Source organism: Epinephelus fuscoguttatus, linkage group LG18 (assembly GCF_011397635.1).
Source record: "Epinephelus fuscoguttatus linkage group LG18, E.fuscoguttatus.final_Chr_v1".
Classification (NCBI taxonomy): domain Eukaryota; kingdom Metazoa; phylum Chordata; class Actinopteri; order Perciformes; family Serranidae; genus Epinephelus; species Epinephelus fuscoguttatus.
Window position 1 is genome coordinate 32192086 of NC_064769.1, and position 16169 is coordinate 32208254.

The following is a 16169-nucleotide window of genomic DNA, read 5'->3' on the forward strand; positions in this document are numbered from 1 at the left end:
AGGTATGTACAAGACAGGAAACACTTCAGAGGAAGTGGCAAGCTAGGGTTTTTCTTTTTCCCCTCCTTTGTGATAACGAAGTTCCTTTTATTCCCACCGTTATCCTAAAAGACAACACTGGAAAAAACCCAGAGTTGTAGTCCTCAATTTTTGTGGCTAAAAGTGTACTGGGGAATCACTGTTGTGTGTTGTGGTTTTATTCATATAATCAAGACGGATGTTATAGACAGAATGGAAAACAAATAAATATGTCTCTCTCCTGCATAGTCGTTTTAATGTGCACAGAGAGAAGACAAGGGCTGTTACATGAAAATATGAAAGCTTCATTTGTGCTCGTATCATCCTGTCCTGCCCATCTGCCATCTCAGGCTCCAAAGCTTTAGTAGTTTATATGCCTGAACACATAACCCTGCCACAGCAATCACAATTAATCCCCTGCAAAGCGCTTCACAATCCCATAAACGTTATTGTATGGATGCATCAAGGGGCTAAAGATTCTAAGTCTAAAAATAAACCAAAATACACCAGCATATTTACCCGTGAAATAGTTCTTTGACGTTTTGAAATCTCTGCTGTTTCCAGACTTTTTACTTTTTTTTGTTCTACTAATACCCATCTGCCCTGGCCCACTTTTGCCATTGTTTTTTGTGTGTTGTTTACCAGCTGTTGTATTTTTTGATAACAGCTGTCCATGCTTATGCTTCTTGATTATATTAAAGTTTGTGCTCTGAAATCAAATAAAAATTGCCTGTCAGCTTTGATAAAAGGTGGGTGTCAGTCTCTGGTATATTATTTTCCACTTGCATAATCGAAAAGCTCTTAATCAGTGCAAATACTCCAGCACACAGATTATCATTTAAAGTTTTTCTGTTTGTTTTTTAAGCATACCTGAGCTGTCATATGTGTTTTTTTTTGGTTGATTTTAGGATTATTGATCCAATGTCAGCGAGTTTTCTTGATGAGTTGCATTCGTATAAGAACAGAATGTGTATCAGGAGAATTAATTAAAACTCAAGTTGGTAATTTAAATAACTTTTTGTCATAAAACTATCACAATATCCACACATTAGTACATGAGACTGACACAATGTGTGAGACAAAAAAATGCTCATCTGCCTCGTTGTAGTGCTCCTAATGGCATATGCAAGAATTTCCAATACAACCAATCAGAGCTGAGGAGTCTCTAACGTAGCTGTCAAATCAAGTCAGTTTCTGCTTGTGAATTGTGCTGTCAAACTAAGCAGCACTGATCAAATATGAATCCAGATTCTGTTGCTGCATTGCTTATTTCTCACCTCAAATGTTTTTAGAAACTTATTTTAATGTACTGTTTAGCTGTAAAATGAGAAAGCGCATGACCCGGCTGCCAGGTTGAAAGCAGTCAAGCCAAAACTAGGGCTTGGTGATATGACCTCAAATCAGAGTTCTGCTTCCATGTCGTGGACTGGATGGGGCGGTGTCACGTGACTACACGGGGACAGTACATGAACACACACAGTTGGGAAAGTGTTAACAGAATTTAAAAAAAGAGCGAAATTACCGACATGGGCAAGATTACATCAGTTAGAGCAGGGGTGTCCAAACTTTTTTGAATGCGGGCCAGATAAAACAATGTGAAAACACCTGGGGGCCAACTGATTCTCGCATCAAAGGTGTTTTTTCTTTTTTAAAGTGAGACAAAAACAACCATTTCTATCTTTTAATGAACTATTACTACTTGATGCCTGTCTACAATGTAGTGTATGATAGTCCTGGCATTGTGAGGTGAAGGGTAAAAATGCCAAGTGATCTTGCTCGATTAACCATTAGTGTCTAAAGGTCCACATATGGTATATTTTGAAAGTCAAGCTGAGGGCCGATTAAAATTGGTCTGCGGGCCACAATTGGCCCCCGCGCCAGACTTTGGACATGCCTGAGTTAGAGGTTCTGAATGTCAGTTTTGATTAATGTTCGATTAATTGCACACCCCTAGCCAAAACCAAGCACCGCCCACCTGCTGAAGCAATGTTTCTCAATTTACAGCTAAACAGTACACTGAAATATGTTGCTGAAAAAAAAATTAGACTAGAAATATGCAATGCAGTAACAGAATCTTGGTTCATATTTGACCAGCACTGCTTTGTTTGGCTGCAGTTCACCAGTAGTGTTTGACAAATTTGACAGCTATGTTAGAGGTTCCTGAGCTCTGATTGGTTGTTTTCCTTCAGCAGCAGTAGATTCTTGCAAATACCATGAGAAGCACTACGAAGAGAAGGAGGAGCATGATTTTTTTTTATGAATTATGTGTCTCCCGTACAACTGTGTGGATGTAATGACAGTTTCAGAAAACATGAGAAAAAGTTATTTTTTATAAAAGTTACCAACTGTAGCTTTAAAATTAGTTTTTCATGAAAAACCTTGCAATTTCTTCAGATTGTTCAAAAGTTAGCCGCATGGCTTTTAACCAAAACCAAGAACCACGACCACATCACACCAGTTTTAGCCTCTCTACATTGGCAAATCTTATTGTTTACTTTTAAGGCTCCCCATGACCTATCTCCAGATTACATTTCAGACATGTTAGTCTCTTATGAACCTCTGCGTAATTTTAGATACTCGGGCAGAGGTCTGCTCATTTTAGAGTCCCAGCTGAAGACTAAAAGGGACAGAGCTTTTGCAGTCAGGGCCCCAAGGCTCTGGAACGACCTGCCCGAGGATATAAGGCTGTCTGAGGCACTGGCTTTGTTTAAGTCTACTTAAAACGTACTTCTATCAGAAAGCATATCCTGACTTTATCTGAGCCGTCTATTTATTTTATTGCTCTCTCATTGATTTTATTTCACAAATATTATGTTGATATTAGTTTTGGCCTTCCTTGCTTTATCTTTTACTTTGGTGAGATTTTATGACATGTTATTTGTTTTATTCTCCTTGTTTTTTTTTTTTAATGTGTTTAGTTTGATTGTACAGCACTTTGTGATTTGAAAGGTGCTACATGAATAAGGTTTATTATTGTTCATGGAGCACTTGACATGATGATATAATAAGTGGTGGTTATAAAGCCACCTAATCAGACACATGAAGTACTAGACCAAAACATTGCCCATCAAAACAAATAGCTCATCCGTTTTGATTGCGCGTCATACTATGTGTTCCTGCTTTTGTGGTCAACAACATCGTGATGCCGTTGGTGTGTTTGTGTGATTCAAGCGTCACGAGTCATCGACTCACGGCTTGTCTGCATATAAATGAATCAGTCAGGCTTCAATAACACGAGATCCTGTCCATTTTCCATTACTCATGCCGAGATATGTTTACATTTCTGACTTGTTTTTCCTCACTGGTTCATCAGTAACCTCAACAACTTCACTGATTCTTTTTCTTTCATTGTCTTTCAGTAGCTGACTTGGATCTGTTTCCAACTTGCCTGATCATTGTTTTTGTTTTGTTTGTGTTACAGTGAAAAAAGCCAAGCTCCAAGGACCTCCAGGTGAGCACATACCTTTTACTTTTAATGAACATTTCTCAGGTCTGGTGACACACTCTCCCATTGTTCAAATAGTTGACATTTTTAACATGAGCGCTGTCTCAGTCCTCATTGAACTGGGGGAAAGGGAGCTGTATAGCTGCAGAACATGTTCTAAGTTCTTGGGAGTTCGGAGCATATTCTTCAGGCCCGTGTGGGATTGTTAATATTGTTTCAAGACATGTAGTTTCAATGACATAATATACTTATCCACTGCTGAACTGGATGGAAATTTACCCAGCAACCCTCCAATAACGCAGCCATTTCCAATATCCTCCTGAGACCCTGCGTCCTCATATGAAGACATCACATTTTAGGTCTACTTGACCTCATTCGTGGATACTTGTTTGTCCCATCTAGTGGCCCTGGCAGAGCGCTGAGAAGATGATCACTCTTGACTTTCTAGAGGAAGTAAAAGTTAGAACAAGGTTTCCATTGCGGAACATGTGGAAGGATAATTTTCACAATGCACTAATCCATGTAAAAACAAGATGGCGGCCATCTCTGCCAAGTCAGTCTGCAGCCGATCCCGACACAAACATGGACGATGTCTAAAAGCTGATCAGATTTTTTGGTTGAAACTTGTCTATTTATGATTAATAATGTTTGTATTTTGATATGGCAACAAATTTGACCAATTTTAGCAGCAGTAGCAAGATAAGACGCTGTTAATTAGGAAGTACTTGTTTTAGGACATTGGGACTTTATTGTCCTTGTTGTCTTGTTGTTATTCTTTTTGGAAATATGCCACATGCACTCATTTGCTCATGTAGGTTAATCAGTCAGATTCTGGCAAGTCACTGAACGCTAGAGTTGATTCTGTATTACGTAATCCAGTGTCCTTCCATGCCAGGCCGCGCACAGGTGAGCTTAGATCGGTGGCCGCTAAGTCCAAATCCCCACGCTCCCCACCTAAGCAAATCCCTCTAGTGTCCAGCCTAACGCCTGCCTTTAAGCCCTGTGACATTTCTGTCAAGAGCAAGCGGCAGCATAGACAGAAAGTCACCACGGCTTTGGATCTGCCTGTGACATTTTACTCTTGTTCTGAGTCCCAGCCTGACCCCGTGTTCGCTGAGGATAATTGCTAAAGTTAATTAGCCAGCAGGTCTCTACATTAGTTCAGCGTGTATTTTCCTTAGTCCCGTCACACGTGGGAAAACGTCTACATTGTGTCACAGCTCTGTTGCACTGAGATATTAGTTTCACAGCCTGTGCTGGGCTGCTCTGTCTGTCTCGGCCCTCCCCTCCCTCCCTTCTGTGTGGCCACACCACATGTGACACCTGTCCCAGAGTAAACATCAGGGAAATTCAGTTAAGCCCGTCGTCTCCCTGAGGCGAAATGTAAACATCAGTCACTTTTTTTTTTTTTTTGGCTAGAGGGCAAAGACGGATTTGTTGAGCACACTCCTGTGTGTGATTGAGAGCACCAAAGGTTACGTTCATGCAGTAAATTAGCTCAAGTATGTCTTTGTTTTGCACAGGCTTTGGTAGAGTAGAGTGAAATGAGCACTGTGTGTATGAGGCTGCCTTGTTGCAGTGGCTTTTTAGAGGCCATTTTTCAGAAATGATAAATGACTTAAGGCTGGCACTCTTACATCATAATATACTCGCGTTGTCAGTTTATGGTTGTTGTTCTTAGTGTGGAAATGAGCAAAATCTGCAGTCAGATTTGGTCGTGGATATCTAATTTCTGGGGCTGCTCCCTGAAAGTGGAAGATTTGAATCATCAGTCAGAGACTTCTTTGAAGTCGAGCAGTCTTTTTTTATTTATTTATATATATTTTTTTTTTTTTGCGGTTTAGCTGCAGATTGAGTGCTCCTCACTTTCTCGCTGCTCTTCGGTACAGGCATCTGCCTGGGGGGAAGAGAGTCTTTGCCCAGCCAGGCTCCACGATAACGATATCTTCTGCCTTCTGTGTAGAGGTGGTGAATTTTGAGCTCACAAATACAGTTGCTGGTTTTTGTTTGATTTCTAGTGTTGGAATCCAATCCCTCATTAGTTCACTTATACGTCGTGCTAAAATTCCTGCTTAACTCTGTTAAAACTCTGGACTCTTTATGTAAAATAAAAGGACTCAAATATTCATATCGAGCAACCTGATCTGATTTGACTTTTCTGACTCCAGATTCTCCACATTGGCTAATTCTGAGTTGGATACAGCCATAATCATTTTGGGTTGTAGATGTTTGGGTGTGAATTTTGCAGAATGTAACATTCTCATGACAGAACAGGCCTTTTTTAACCCAGAAAGATGCCGAAATACTCACTCGCACTTTTGTTACCAGCTGTTTACACAACTGCAATTCCCTTTTCACCGAACTACGTAAATAAGAAAACTACAATTAGTCCAGAATGCTGCAGCCAGCGTTTTGATTAAAACAAGGAAAAAGGATCACATTACCCCAATGCTGAATTTTATTATATAAAGATTTGATTGTCTTTTTTGTTGCGAGCTGAAGTAAAGAAAACTCTTCTGGAAATTCAGAAGACAAAAGTTTTATGAATATATTGGGTATGAACTGGAATATGTTTTTAATTTACTATGAAGTTGTTTTTGTCTAGTTGTACAAAGTGATTTTAGCACTTTTGCACTTGCACAGTCAGACGTTTTTTTTCTCTTTTACCCACTTCCACGTTTTTGTTCTCCAGTTTTTTATCATTCTTAGGCCACATTAAGTCTGGAGGCAGGCCTGGTCAGGAACTGTCTTTTTGTCTGTTTATTCAGGTTTAAGGAATGAATTACTGAACATGATGTGGTTATTACTCCTCTCTGCTCATGATAACCGGACCTGCTCTGCACAGGGAGACGTGTGATTTATTGGAAGAGCCCTCAAAGTTTACATAAGGCTGGTCTGGGATGTGTGTTTGCGCTGTGCTTTCACCACGCCTTCAGATGAAGAGCTTTGACGCCTCACTCTGAAACCTTGTCATAAGAAGTTGTTTCTGGGGAATGCTGTATTTGTAGAACTGAAGGTGCCCTTGGATGGGCTGCTGGCTAGCTGTCGGACTTTCCACTGATTGCTACAGGAAACAGAGGATTGATAAGGGCTGTGTGTGTTCAGTCTCTGAGCGCACATTTTCTGTCTATCAGAATTTAGATTTCATCTCCCAAATAACAAGCCCTTGTTTTACATGGTTGACATTATGTTCAGTCCACTTTTCTGAAGATGGAGACACTTCTCATGAGGTGGTCCCAACAGTGGTAGAGAAGTCCTCCGATAGGTTGATGTCTTCTGTTGCATGCAATATTGATGAGTGGTCTGAATTTGAAATGTCAGCCTTCCAACCGCCTGCGTTTCCTTGACTAATTTATTGAAAAACTCATCATCAGTCAATAATGGATGAAGATGCTCGACTGAGGGCTCAGGGGTGAGTGGATGGTTCACAGGAAGTTAGTACATGAACAGGACAAGTAGCCTGCATCATCGCACAGTGTGTGCTTTCACTGTGTCACTGTGTATGTGTGTGTGTGTGCAGTGTGTAATGGAGAGAATAGAGAAGTGTGTGTTGTCATGCATTTGAACATAGAGAAGAATCAGTTCTTCTCGTACCAAGGAAGGTCTCACAAACTAACTTTGACCTCAGATCAGAGGAGGTAGAGGCTTAATTTATGTGGTTTTATTGTGTGTGTTTGTGTATGTGCATAGGGTCGGACCTAATTGTATTGCGGAGTTTTGCACAGCGGTGACCGGATCTTTGCTCTCAAACCACAAAAAAATGTGACGGCACAACAGTCTCCTTCAGTACATTATTCTGTGCTTTCTTTTGATTTTCACATTGGCTAGTCATCCTGTTTAATTTGTCTTCTGATTAAATCGGAACCGTTGAAACAAGTTGTAGGAAGCCTCTACAAGTATTTGGTTGCTGGCAGACACTCTTTGCTGCAATAAAATGGTTAATCAGCAGTGCCGTGCACTGTAGAGCTGATACGCTGCGGGTTCTGCCGGCCTGAATAGAATATAATGTCTATAGCCTTACTGTTGTGTACAGCCTTATAGACTGAGCTGAGTAGTGATGTGCGGGTCGACCCGTAACCCGCAAATGGACCTGCGGGTTGGGCAGCAGTGATCGTCTGTTAAATCAGTCTGTAAATGATATTTTGACATTATTGGCTATTACTGTCACGGCATCCGAAGGTACTGATGCGTTGAGCAGGTGACAGTCCGCGGCCGTTTTCAAAACACACTTGTGTCACGCACTCCAAAAGAAACTCGTTGAAAGTTTAAACAATAATTTATTGTACAAAACTGGGGAAACAAACGTTGACAAAAACAGTTCCATAATTCTGTATCTCCAGTGCTGTGTGCAAAAAGTTAACGTAAGCAGGGAAACAATCCATCTTTGCATTTTATTTTGATCACAGTCTGTTTTTATAAAAGTGCTAGTAACATCTCAAATGTGGCTTTGACTTGCAACTGAATACATGTAGCCCATTTTGTAGAAAATACCGAGATATATATCGTGTATCGTCAGTCAGCCTGAAAATACTGAGATGTGAATTTATGTCCGTATCGCCCAGCCCCAGCTGTGTGTAAAATATTGCTCAAGTGACTAATAGTGTGCGGTTGCTGATTCAGCATTTACACTATTACGATTAAAATCTTTTTCATTTTTTCCTGTTTTTGAAGTACTTCTGCACACTTTCAGCTACAGAAATCACTCAAAAATCGAAAAGTTCAGCTCTTTATAACCATTTATGCTTTTGAAAAATGTTCAACAAGAAAAAAATATATGTATAATATATATATGTTTTGTTACTTTTTTACTTCATTTTACCTTTCAGCATTCACACGTATTTTCTGCTGAAATGCTTTTTATAGTTTTACGTGTACTGTTACTGACCTTCTGATAATATGACCTCTATCACAAAGCTTTACAAAGTTAAATTCAAGGGATAATCCCCAAAAATGTTTGTGCTTCTCTTATGTGTTGAGGTGATTTTTATAATATTGGTAAATATAAAGATAAATTAATAAATAAAAGTTTATAAAAGTGTTTTTCCGGACAGTTACCGCTGCTTTCTCAACAGTGCAGATTGTATCAGCCATATTGTGGACAGCACCTACTGCAAAGGTCTCACAGCCACTAAGTGGCTCTTATCTAATCCATACATCCTCTTCCCTTATCTCATCTCATCTATCCATGGGAGCCGGCCCAAATGTGGCACAAGGCATGGACTATCTAATTAGGGAAAGGCTTGAGCATCCCCCAGGCTCCTTTTGTCATAACGCCTGTGTTTTGTCCGACTGTCCTCTCGAGACACTAATTAGGTCTTTCTCCTTTCACTCGTGGTGCTTGTAGGATGGACAGTGTGACCTCACATGGATCAGTGGGGGTGCTTTCAGTCCAGCTTTTTGTCTTTTCGCCTAATTTAATCTTTACGTTGTAAGAATCCACCTGTGTCAACTGTTTATTGTTTCATGTGTGTCAAGAGTTGCATTTGCTTATCTGGCTGCTGCCGTAAAGGCCATGTGCAGAGTAAATGTTTCAGTATGTTACTGGGGTAACAAGGAAAATCTTTGTTTAGTGCGGTCAGGTGATCAGTCTACAAAGGAACAGCTGATGCTTTGCTTTTATTTCCCAGACCAAACGAGGAGTGTGTGTGTGTGTGTGTGTGTGTGTGTGTGTGTGTAGCCTACTTTACTGTGTGTGTGTGCTGGGTCCAGCTCTCAGGGTTTGCCCTTTTGGAGTCACAATAATTGCAGCTTTAAACATACATATTACACATTTACATATTTTGGGTATTCTATGCTGAAATTTCAAGTTAAGTGCATCTAACCCATGTTTCTATAGATTGTGTTACATTTTGGTTTTCATTTGTTTTATTAATTTTGTTAGGTATATTTTATTATATCGTGTATTTGAAGGACTTTGTTACTAAATTTTTAGAGCTGAAATGATTATTTGACAGACTTTTTTTTAGTCTATCACCAGAGAATTCGTCAGCCATTGTGATCGCAGAGCAATTAAACAAAGGAAAAAAAATAAGTTGCAGCTTTTCAGTTGTGAGTATTTGCTGCCTTTCTTTTACTTTTGTTTTGTAATAGTAAACTGAATATTTTGGAGTCTTGGTCTTTTGGTCTGATAAATTAAGCAATGAGAAGACCTCTTTTTGGATTTTTTAAAATTCTCTGTCATTTTAAAGGCCAACAAGAAAGGACAGCAGAGGAGATACCTGCACAACTGGAGAGCCACAAAAAAAGGTCCACAGGCTGAGATCAGTGCAAAAAATAGTCAAATGTTTAAGACATCTGTGCACAAAAAAATTGCCAAAAATACAATTTTATTCTCTTTTTTAAAATTATTATTATTTGCACTTTGAGCACCCTTCTTTTTGCGCACAGATGTCTGAAATGAATCAACTATTTTTTGCATTGATCTCAGCCTGTGGACCTTTTGTGGCTGTCCAGCCCACTTGCATTGGTGTGCAGGTATATTCTCTGCTCTCCTTTCTTGTTGGTCTATAAAATCACAGAGAGAATTAAAAACAAGTCTAAAAAGATGTCTTTCAATTGCTTGATTTATTAGACAGTCCAAAACCCCAAAATATTCAGTTTACTATCACATAAGACAAAGAGTTGCAGCAAATTCTCATAACCTCACATCCTTTCTTGTCTATTGTACCGACGCACACTGCATAGATGTAAGTGTGCAGAAATCTTTTTCTTCCAAATGTATTGATAGTTAAAATAATTCATTCATTGCAGTCCTAGTGAATTTTACTCACTGTGATATCTTGGAAGTCCAAATCTGTGCAGCAATATAATTGAACACTGTAAAAAAACAAATACCTTTTAAAATATCATGAGCTGTATTTAGGGCTGGCCAATATGGTGATATACTTTGTTAACAGTATATGAGCTACATTAGATCGTTTATATATCAGTTACTCACCCTGTGTTCCATTGAATTTGTAAAGCAAACCCCGTTATCTTGCCCTCACGGTGACTGAAGAATCCAAAAAACAACAGCAAAACCGCTGTTTACAAACTCTTACACAACGCATGCAGTATAATGCAAGTCTTATTTATCCAGGTTTATGTTCAGTACTTATCAGACACATGCATTTTTGCTAAAACCTTAATATTTAAAGCATTTCTGCACAAACAGTCTGCGCTGTTTATGCAGAAGTCTTATCAGTGGAGGTGCATTTGACTTAACTGATACAGTGCCAAGGTCGCTGTACCTTTAATATCTCTGGATGTATTAGGCCACCGTGAGCAATGTTGCACACCAGTCAGCAGTACTGCAGTGTAATGAAGTATCTTGATATGCCAGGTATTTAATTCAGTGGATCAGCTAAACACAGATGACCCCATGTGTTTATTTCACCTACAATTAAAATTCTTTAGAGTTTAATGTAATAATAATGTAATCCATATTGCCCATCTCAGTCAGTACTACAACCCAAAGTCATGATCAGCATTTCAATCCAAGCCGATCCTCCAGCTCCTCCAGCTGCTCTTGTGCCCAGGTAGGGGGTCGGTTTATGTCGCTAGAATGGGGGAGTCACAGGGAGGACCACCGGTGGAACAGGGCTGATATCTACCCGAGCGAAACTAAGCACATCAGCAGGCACGTGTTGACGCTTCCTTGCCCTGCTGTGGCAAATGAAAAGTGGTGGCCGTGTCACGGGCCATCTAATCCCCTCCCCACCTCCCTCGGCCCTCACCCCGCCCTGCGCTGACAGCTGGTGCAGACGGTTGTTGTGGCTCTGCTGACCAGCACGACTGGCCAAGAGGAGGCTGACGGACATCACTCGGTGTGAAAGTTGTCTGCACGGACTGATGGATTGGCCCTTGACTGTGTCTTAACTGCCAGTTTCCAAAACCAACAGGGTTACAGCAGCAATCAGATATAAGCAGCTGTCATGTTTAGGCTCAGTATGTAAAGGCTGCCTTCACCTTTGACCTGACTGAATTTCAGTTTCAGTCTTGATGGTATCAGGGCTGACAGGGACCTTTTCTGCAGCAGTAACAGGTCAGGAGTGACTTCCACTCCATTACATTATCAGCAGACCTCCCCTCTCTGTTACATACTGATCATTTAGAGGGCGGTTATTTCACAGGAAGCTGTAATTCACAGACGCAGGAGACATATACCAGGCAGTTGGATCCTGTACTTGTATCTGTTGCATGGGGTTGGCTCTCTGTGGAGATTAACAGGGTCAGTTTGCTGGCCTGGCCTGGTCTGGCTTGGCATAGTTGGGGGGAGGTGACTTATCTGCTTTCACTCTCACTCAAGCTTGTGATGTCTTTTTCAACCACACAAAGCCAAAGTCGAACTGGCCTGGTTAGCCCTACTTGAGAGTATGTATTTTGGCTCAGGTCTCCTAAAAGATATGTGATCACTGTACCAATACTCTCTATGTTCTCTGCTGCACATTTACTCTTTTTTTCTTACAGTCTTACATAATTCTCTCCCAAATGTAGCCCCTCTATATGCTCTCAATGTATTGCTACTTCCTCACTATAATTTAAACTACAGTGTAATCTCCCTTTTCCTTTGTTGCAGATAAGTTCAACACCTACGTGACGCTGAAGGTGCAGAATGTCAAGAGCACAACGATCACAGTGCGGGGGGACCAGCCCTGCTGGGAACAGGATTTCATGTTGTAAGTTGTTAAACACAGACACAGTGGAGTCATGCTGCAGGATTTATAATTCAATTTTAATCACCTAGATAACCAGCTGTAATAAATGTGAAGTGTATTGTAGACTAAGCAAATGCTACACGGACCTCACAGGGTACGCCACTATTATACACTACAGCATACTAGACTGTTAAGTAAAACAGTTAGCTTGGTATCTTAATGCTTTATGTCCTGTATCATCATGAAAATCATTCCCAATGGATGTCTTTCTGCTCTGAGAGCACAGGTATTAGGTATTTGGTGAAATATAACTGCCTTGATGTAGTGAGCTTCACACACCAAACTGACATCAAAGAACTAGCGGCAACGAAAGCCAACTGTTGCGTTGTCTCAGTCGCCTCACGTCGCCCTGTGTCAGTTGCATTTGAATACACTACAAAGACTACATCCGACGGCCAAGTAGCACGTGTGTTCTGCACTTGCATGAGAGGAAATAATGCAAAAAGGGAAACCGGAAGTCAGAGGAATGCATGAGATAAACAAAGTAGTAGTGAGAGAGTGGTACATCCTGTCAGCCGAGGGGTTTCCTATCTGTGCAGCTGAGCACCGCAGCACCTCCACGGACTATTACATTCAGATGGTCTCAGTGTTTCCTCTGCAGGCTCCACTTTACTCAGCTGCCTGATAAACCCGCTGCTTTTTCCCATTTTAACCTGAATAACAAACCAGGGCTCGGTGCTCCAGTTGGATCCAAACAGAGAGCTGGGGCTAGCTCAGAGACTAGCGGAGGCTAACTGGCTGTGCTTCCCTCCGGTCATGCTGCGGCTAACGCTCCACTAGCCACCCCCAGCTAGCTCCGGCTTGTTATTCAGGTTAAAGTGTGAAGAAGCAGCGGGTTTGTCAGGCAGCTAAGTCAAGTGGAGCCTGAGGAGGAAGCACCGGTTAGCCCTGGTTTCACTACAGGCAGATTCACTCGCTACAGTGAGGCGAGGGAATAAAACCTGAACAGCCAATCAGAGTGATCTGTCTCACCGACAAGCTCCGCTGCCGATTCAACATGCTCAATCGGCTGAAAAGCCGGTGAGGTGCCGACGGTGCGGGACACACCGCAAAAACTAGGGCGGCCCGACTTCGACCGACGGCCAACCGTCGGCTTGGCGTGTCAGGGCCTTTACATTCAGCAGCTGGAAACATTCCTATTACTTTTGATTTTGTTGGGAAAAAAGATGACAAGGACATCGTTGTTCCAGTTAGGGGTAGGAATTATGGAGTTGAATACAATCTAATCCTCACTTGAAGAAAGAAAAGTGTCGCGGAGCTTCGTTCTTGTGGGCTCCGGCAACACTATACACCTGCGCTTGCCTGAGAAGGACTAAATGAAGAACCTGCTATTTTTAAAGAGAGACTCTCACTCCAGCCTGTTCTATTTTGTTCTGAAAATGTCAACATGCTAACCTGTTCTACGGACCATAAACGAGGTTCAGACTGTCCTGATGAGGAAATATAGTGTGGACGGAGCAGTGAGTGACAACAACCCCGCCCACATTTAAGAGTACTGTTTGCCGTGGAAACGCGAGGGTCTAGGTACCATGTCTGAAGGGTTAATTTTGGTTCCAAAGGTACCATACCTAAAGTGTTGGGTGGAAACAGGGCTTAAGAGTTTTTCCACTGCGAAAACATGAGTTCAAACTTCCGGGAAAAGCTACTATGACTGACAGCACAACAACTTGCAGCTTGTGGAAATACACCTCTGGGGCTGCAAAGGATGGTTGTAGCGCTACACTGGCTAAACAACAAAAAGTGGATTTTAATCATGGACAGCTGTGGGCTACAAGAAGACAAGACTGAGTATGTGGTGGATGAAATGTTGCCTACCTCCACGATTGACTCTCCGTGTGTCAGACAGATCCTCGAGAAAATACTGGTCACAGGCAACAGGAGAGTGTAATGTATTATTGTAGCAGGAAGTGATATGTGAAGTTATTATAGTACTCTTTGTTTTTTGAGTAATGAGCCCAACACTAGTTAAGTCAAAACTCTTCAATGAAATTGAAAAAAAGGTACTGCATTTTTTTTAATGTGTGTATTTTGTATTTCCGACCAAGTACGTAGAGCTCCAGGAAAAGGTATCTGTTTTTCAAGCTGTGCAAGTATCCTGTTAAACAGCTGCTGTTCATTTCCTCCTTGTAATTCATTGGTTTAATTTCCTCATTTCACTTTCCCTGTGAAAGGTATCTATGGTGATGAGAGAGCCAGCACGTTGTAGCATGTGTGTCATTGTTTGTCTTTTGTGAACTCCCTCATTGCAACACTGTTTGTTTTTCCAGACCTTCATCCTTCCACTGTCCATTAATGATGTGTCGGCTAGGTGTAATTCAACATAAAACATCATCATTCATCAGCGTTTCCAGCGAATGCTCGGCACCACCTGTTACAGCATAATACATTTATGAAACAGCAAGAGATGATGACTCACCTGAGTGAAGTCTGTTAGAAAGAATTCCTAACTATGACCTGTTGAATAGTTGTTGTGTCCATGTCCTTTTAAAGAGAGACACATATTCTCCTTTTTTTAAAAATTCAAGTTTTTATGCGGCAGCTCGTTTAAAGACATACTATGCAGAATTTCAGACTCAAACAGAAGTAATCCCTCTCTATCATCACTTATGACCCACTTTAAATGTGTGGTGGTGTATATTTCCTACATTTTCTTACTTTCCTCTTATTATCCATGTTTGGGATGTTTATGGGCTTGTAAAAAAACGCAATTATAGCGAGGCAGAGCGCCAAATGAGAATAAATCGGAGGTTTAGTTATAGACTGTAACATTCTGATAGCATGAGACACTTATTAGTAGGGCTGCCCCCGAAGAATTTTCCCTGTCGACTAATAGTCATCATTTAGGGCCATTAGTCGACTAGTCCCCCTCATGTTTACGATATTAATGTAACTATTAAATGATATATTTTGGTGGCTTGAGTTGAAGGTGTGAGAAAGAATAGTATCAGTAACATTGTTAACACTGTGCTACATTACAGAGAAATACAAAACCGTGCTAATGAACCTTCATTAATATAGGCCTATATTTTATCTCCAAGTGCACGTCACACACTGAGCGAGCCGCCTGTTAATGACGCTGTGGGCTAATGGGCATGTAGCTACTTCCATGTTTCATATGATACGTCATGTTTGTAGTTGACCAATGAAGATGAGTTTACATATCACCTTGGGTTCGTCCTTCACCTTCTCAAAATGATCCCACACTTTGGATTTCCTGCCCGACATGTTTTTAACTAGCCTGTGGAATAACTGCAGGTACCAGCGTGGAAATCAGAGCTGATCTTCTTCCAGGAGCTGTTTATAAGTGTGTAGGCCTATCGTCCATGGGACAGATGTAAAGCTCTGGGTAGCCCTGCACTAACATGATCAACTTTTCCGTTTTTATGCACTGAATATTTACAGAAGAAGGGAAAGATATCTGTCGGCTGTGATTGGTTTGTAACGTGACTCTGGTCTGACTGCTGAGCGTGGCTACTTCCTGTGTCTGTCCTTTCAAATTAAAGACCCACATGGTCCAGTCATATAGGGTTTGATTTATTTTGAGGACCTTTCTGGTCAACTAATGTTTGGTCAACTGTTAGGGGGCAGCCCTACTCACTAACATCTTAGCTTAGCTTAGCACAAAGACTGGAAATAGGTGGAAACGGCTAGCCTAGCTTTGTCCATACCTTAAACATCCAACTACCACCAGGGATGTTGTGGATAGGAAATTAATCCGTGTGCTGTCAATTTTGGCCAATTTCAAAGTACATATATTTGTAATACACTACAACCCATCACTGTGATCTTTAAAGGCTTTTAAAGAACAAAAATGTAATGAAAATTTTGCTTTTATAAAATGATTTTTACAATTTCAAATTGATCTGCACCTACCATACATCCATCTTCTTGCTGTCACACTGTAATTTGCAATTTTCCAAACAAAAGTGGATTTACAGTCTTATTTGATGTGTTTTTATAAAGAAGACGTGGATGGTACACAGACACAAATAAAAATCTACCTGACTGGA

General features: G+C 41.0%; 1 protein-coding gene across 2 annotated transcripts in view; it reads left to right on the top strand.

The window, feature by feature from the left end:
- The window catches only part of LOC125905893 (protein unc-13 homolog B-like), a 91786-nt gene that overhangs the window by 9853 nt on the left and 65764 nt on the right, over nucleotides 1-16169 (top strand). For both annotated transcript variants that reach the window (XM_049604180.1, XM_049604181.1), the window contains exons 2-3: nucleotides 3440-3469; nucleotides 12021-12120. In XM_049604180.1, the coding sequence (XP_049460137.1) occupies nucleotides 3440-3469; nucleotides 12021-12120 (130 nt within the window). The remainder of the gene's footprint in view (nucleotides 1-3439; nucleotides 3470-12020; nucleotides 12121-16169) is intronic.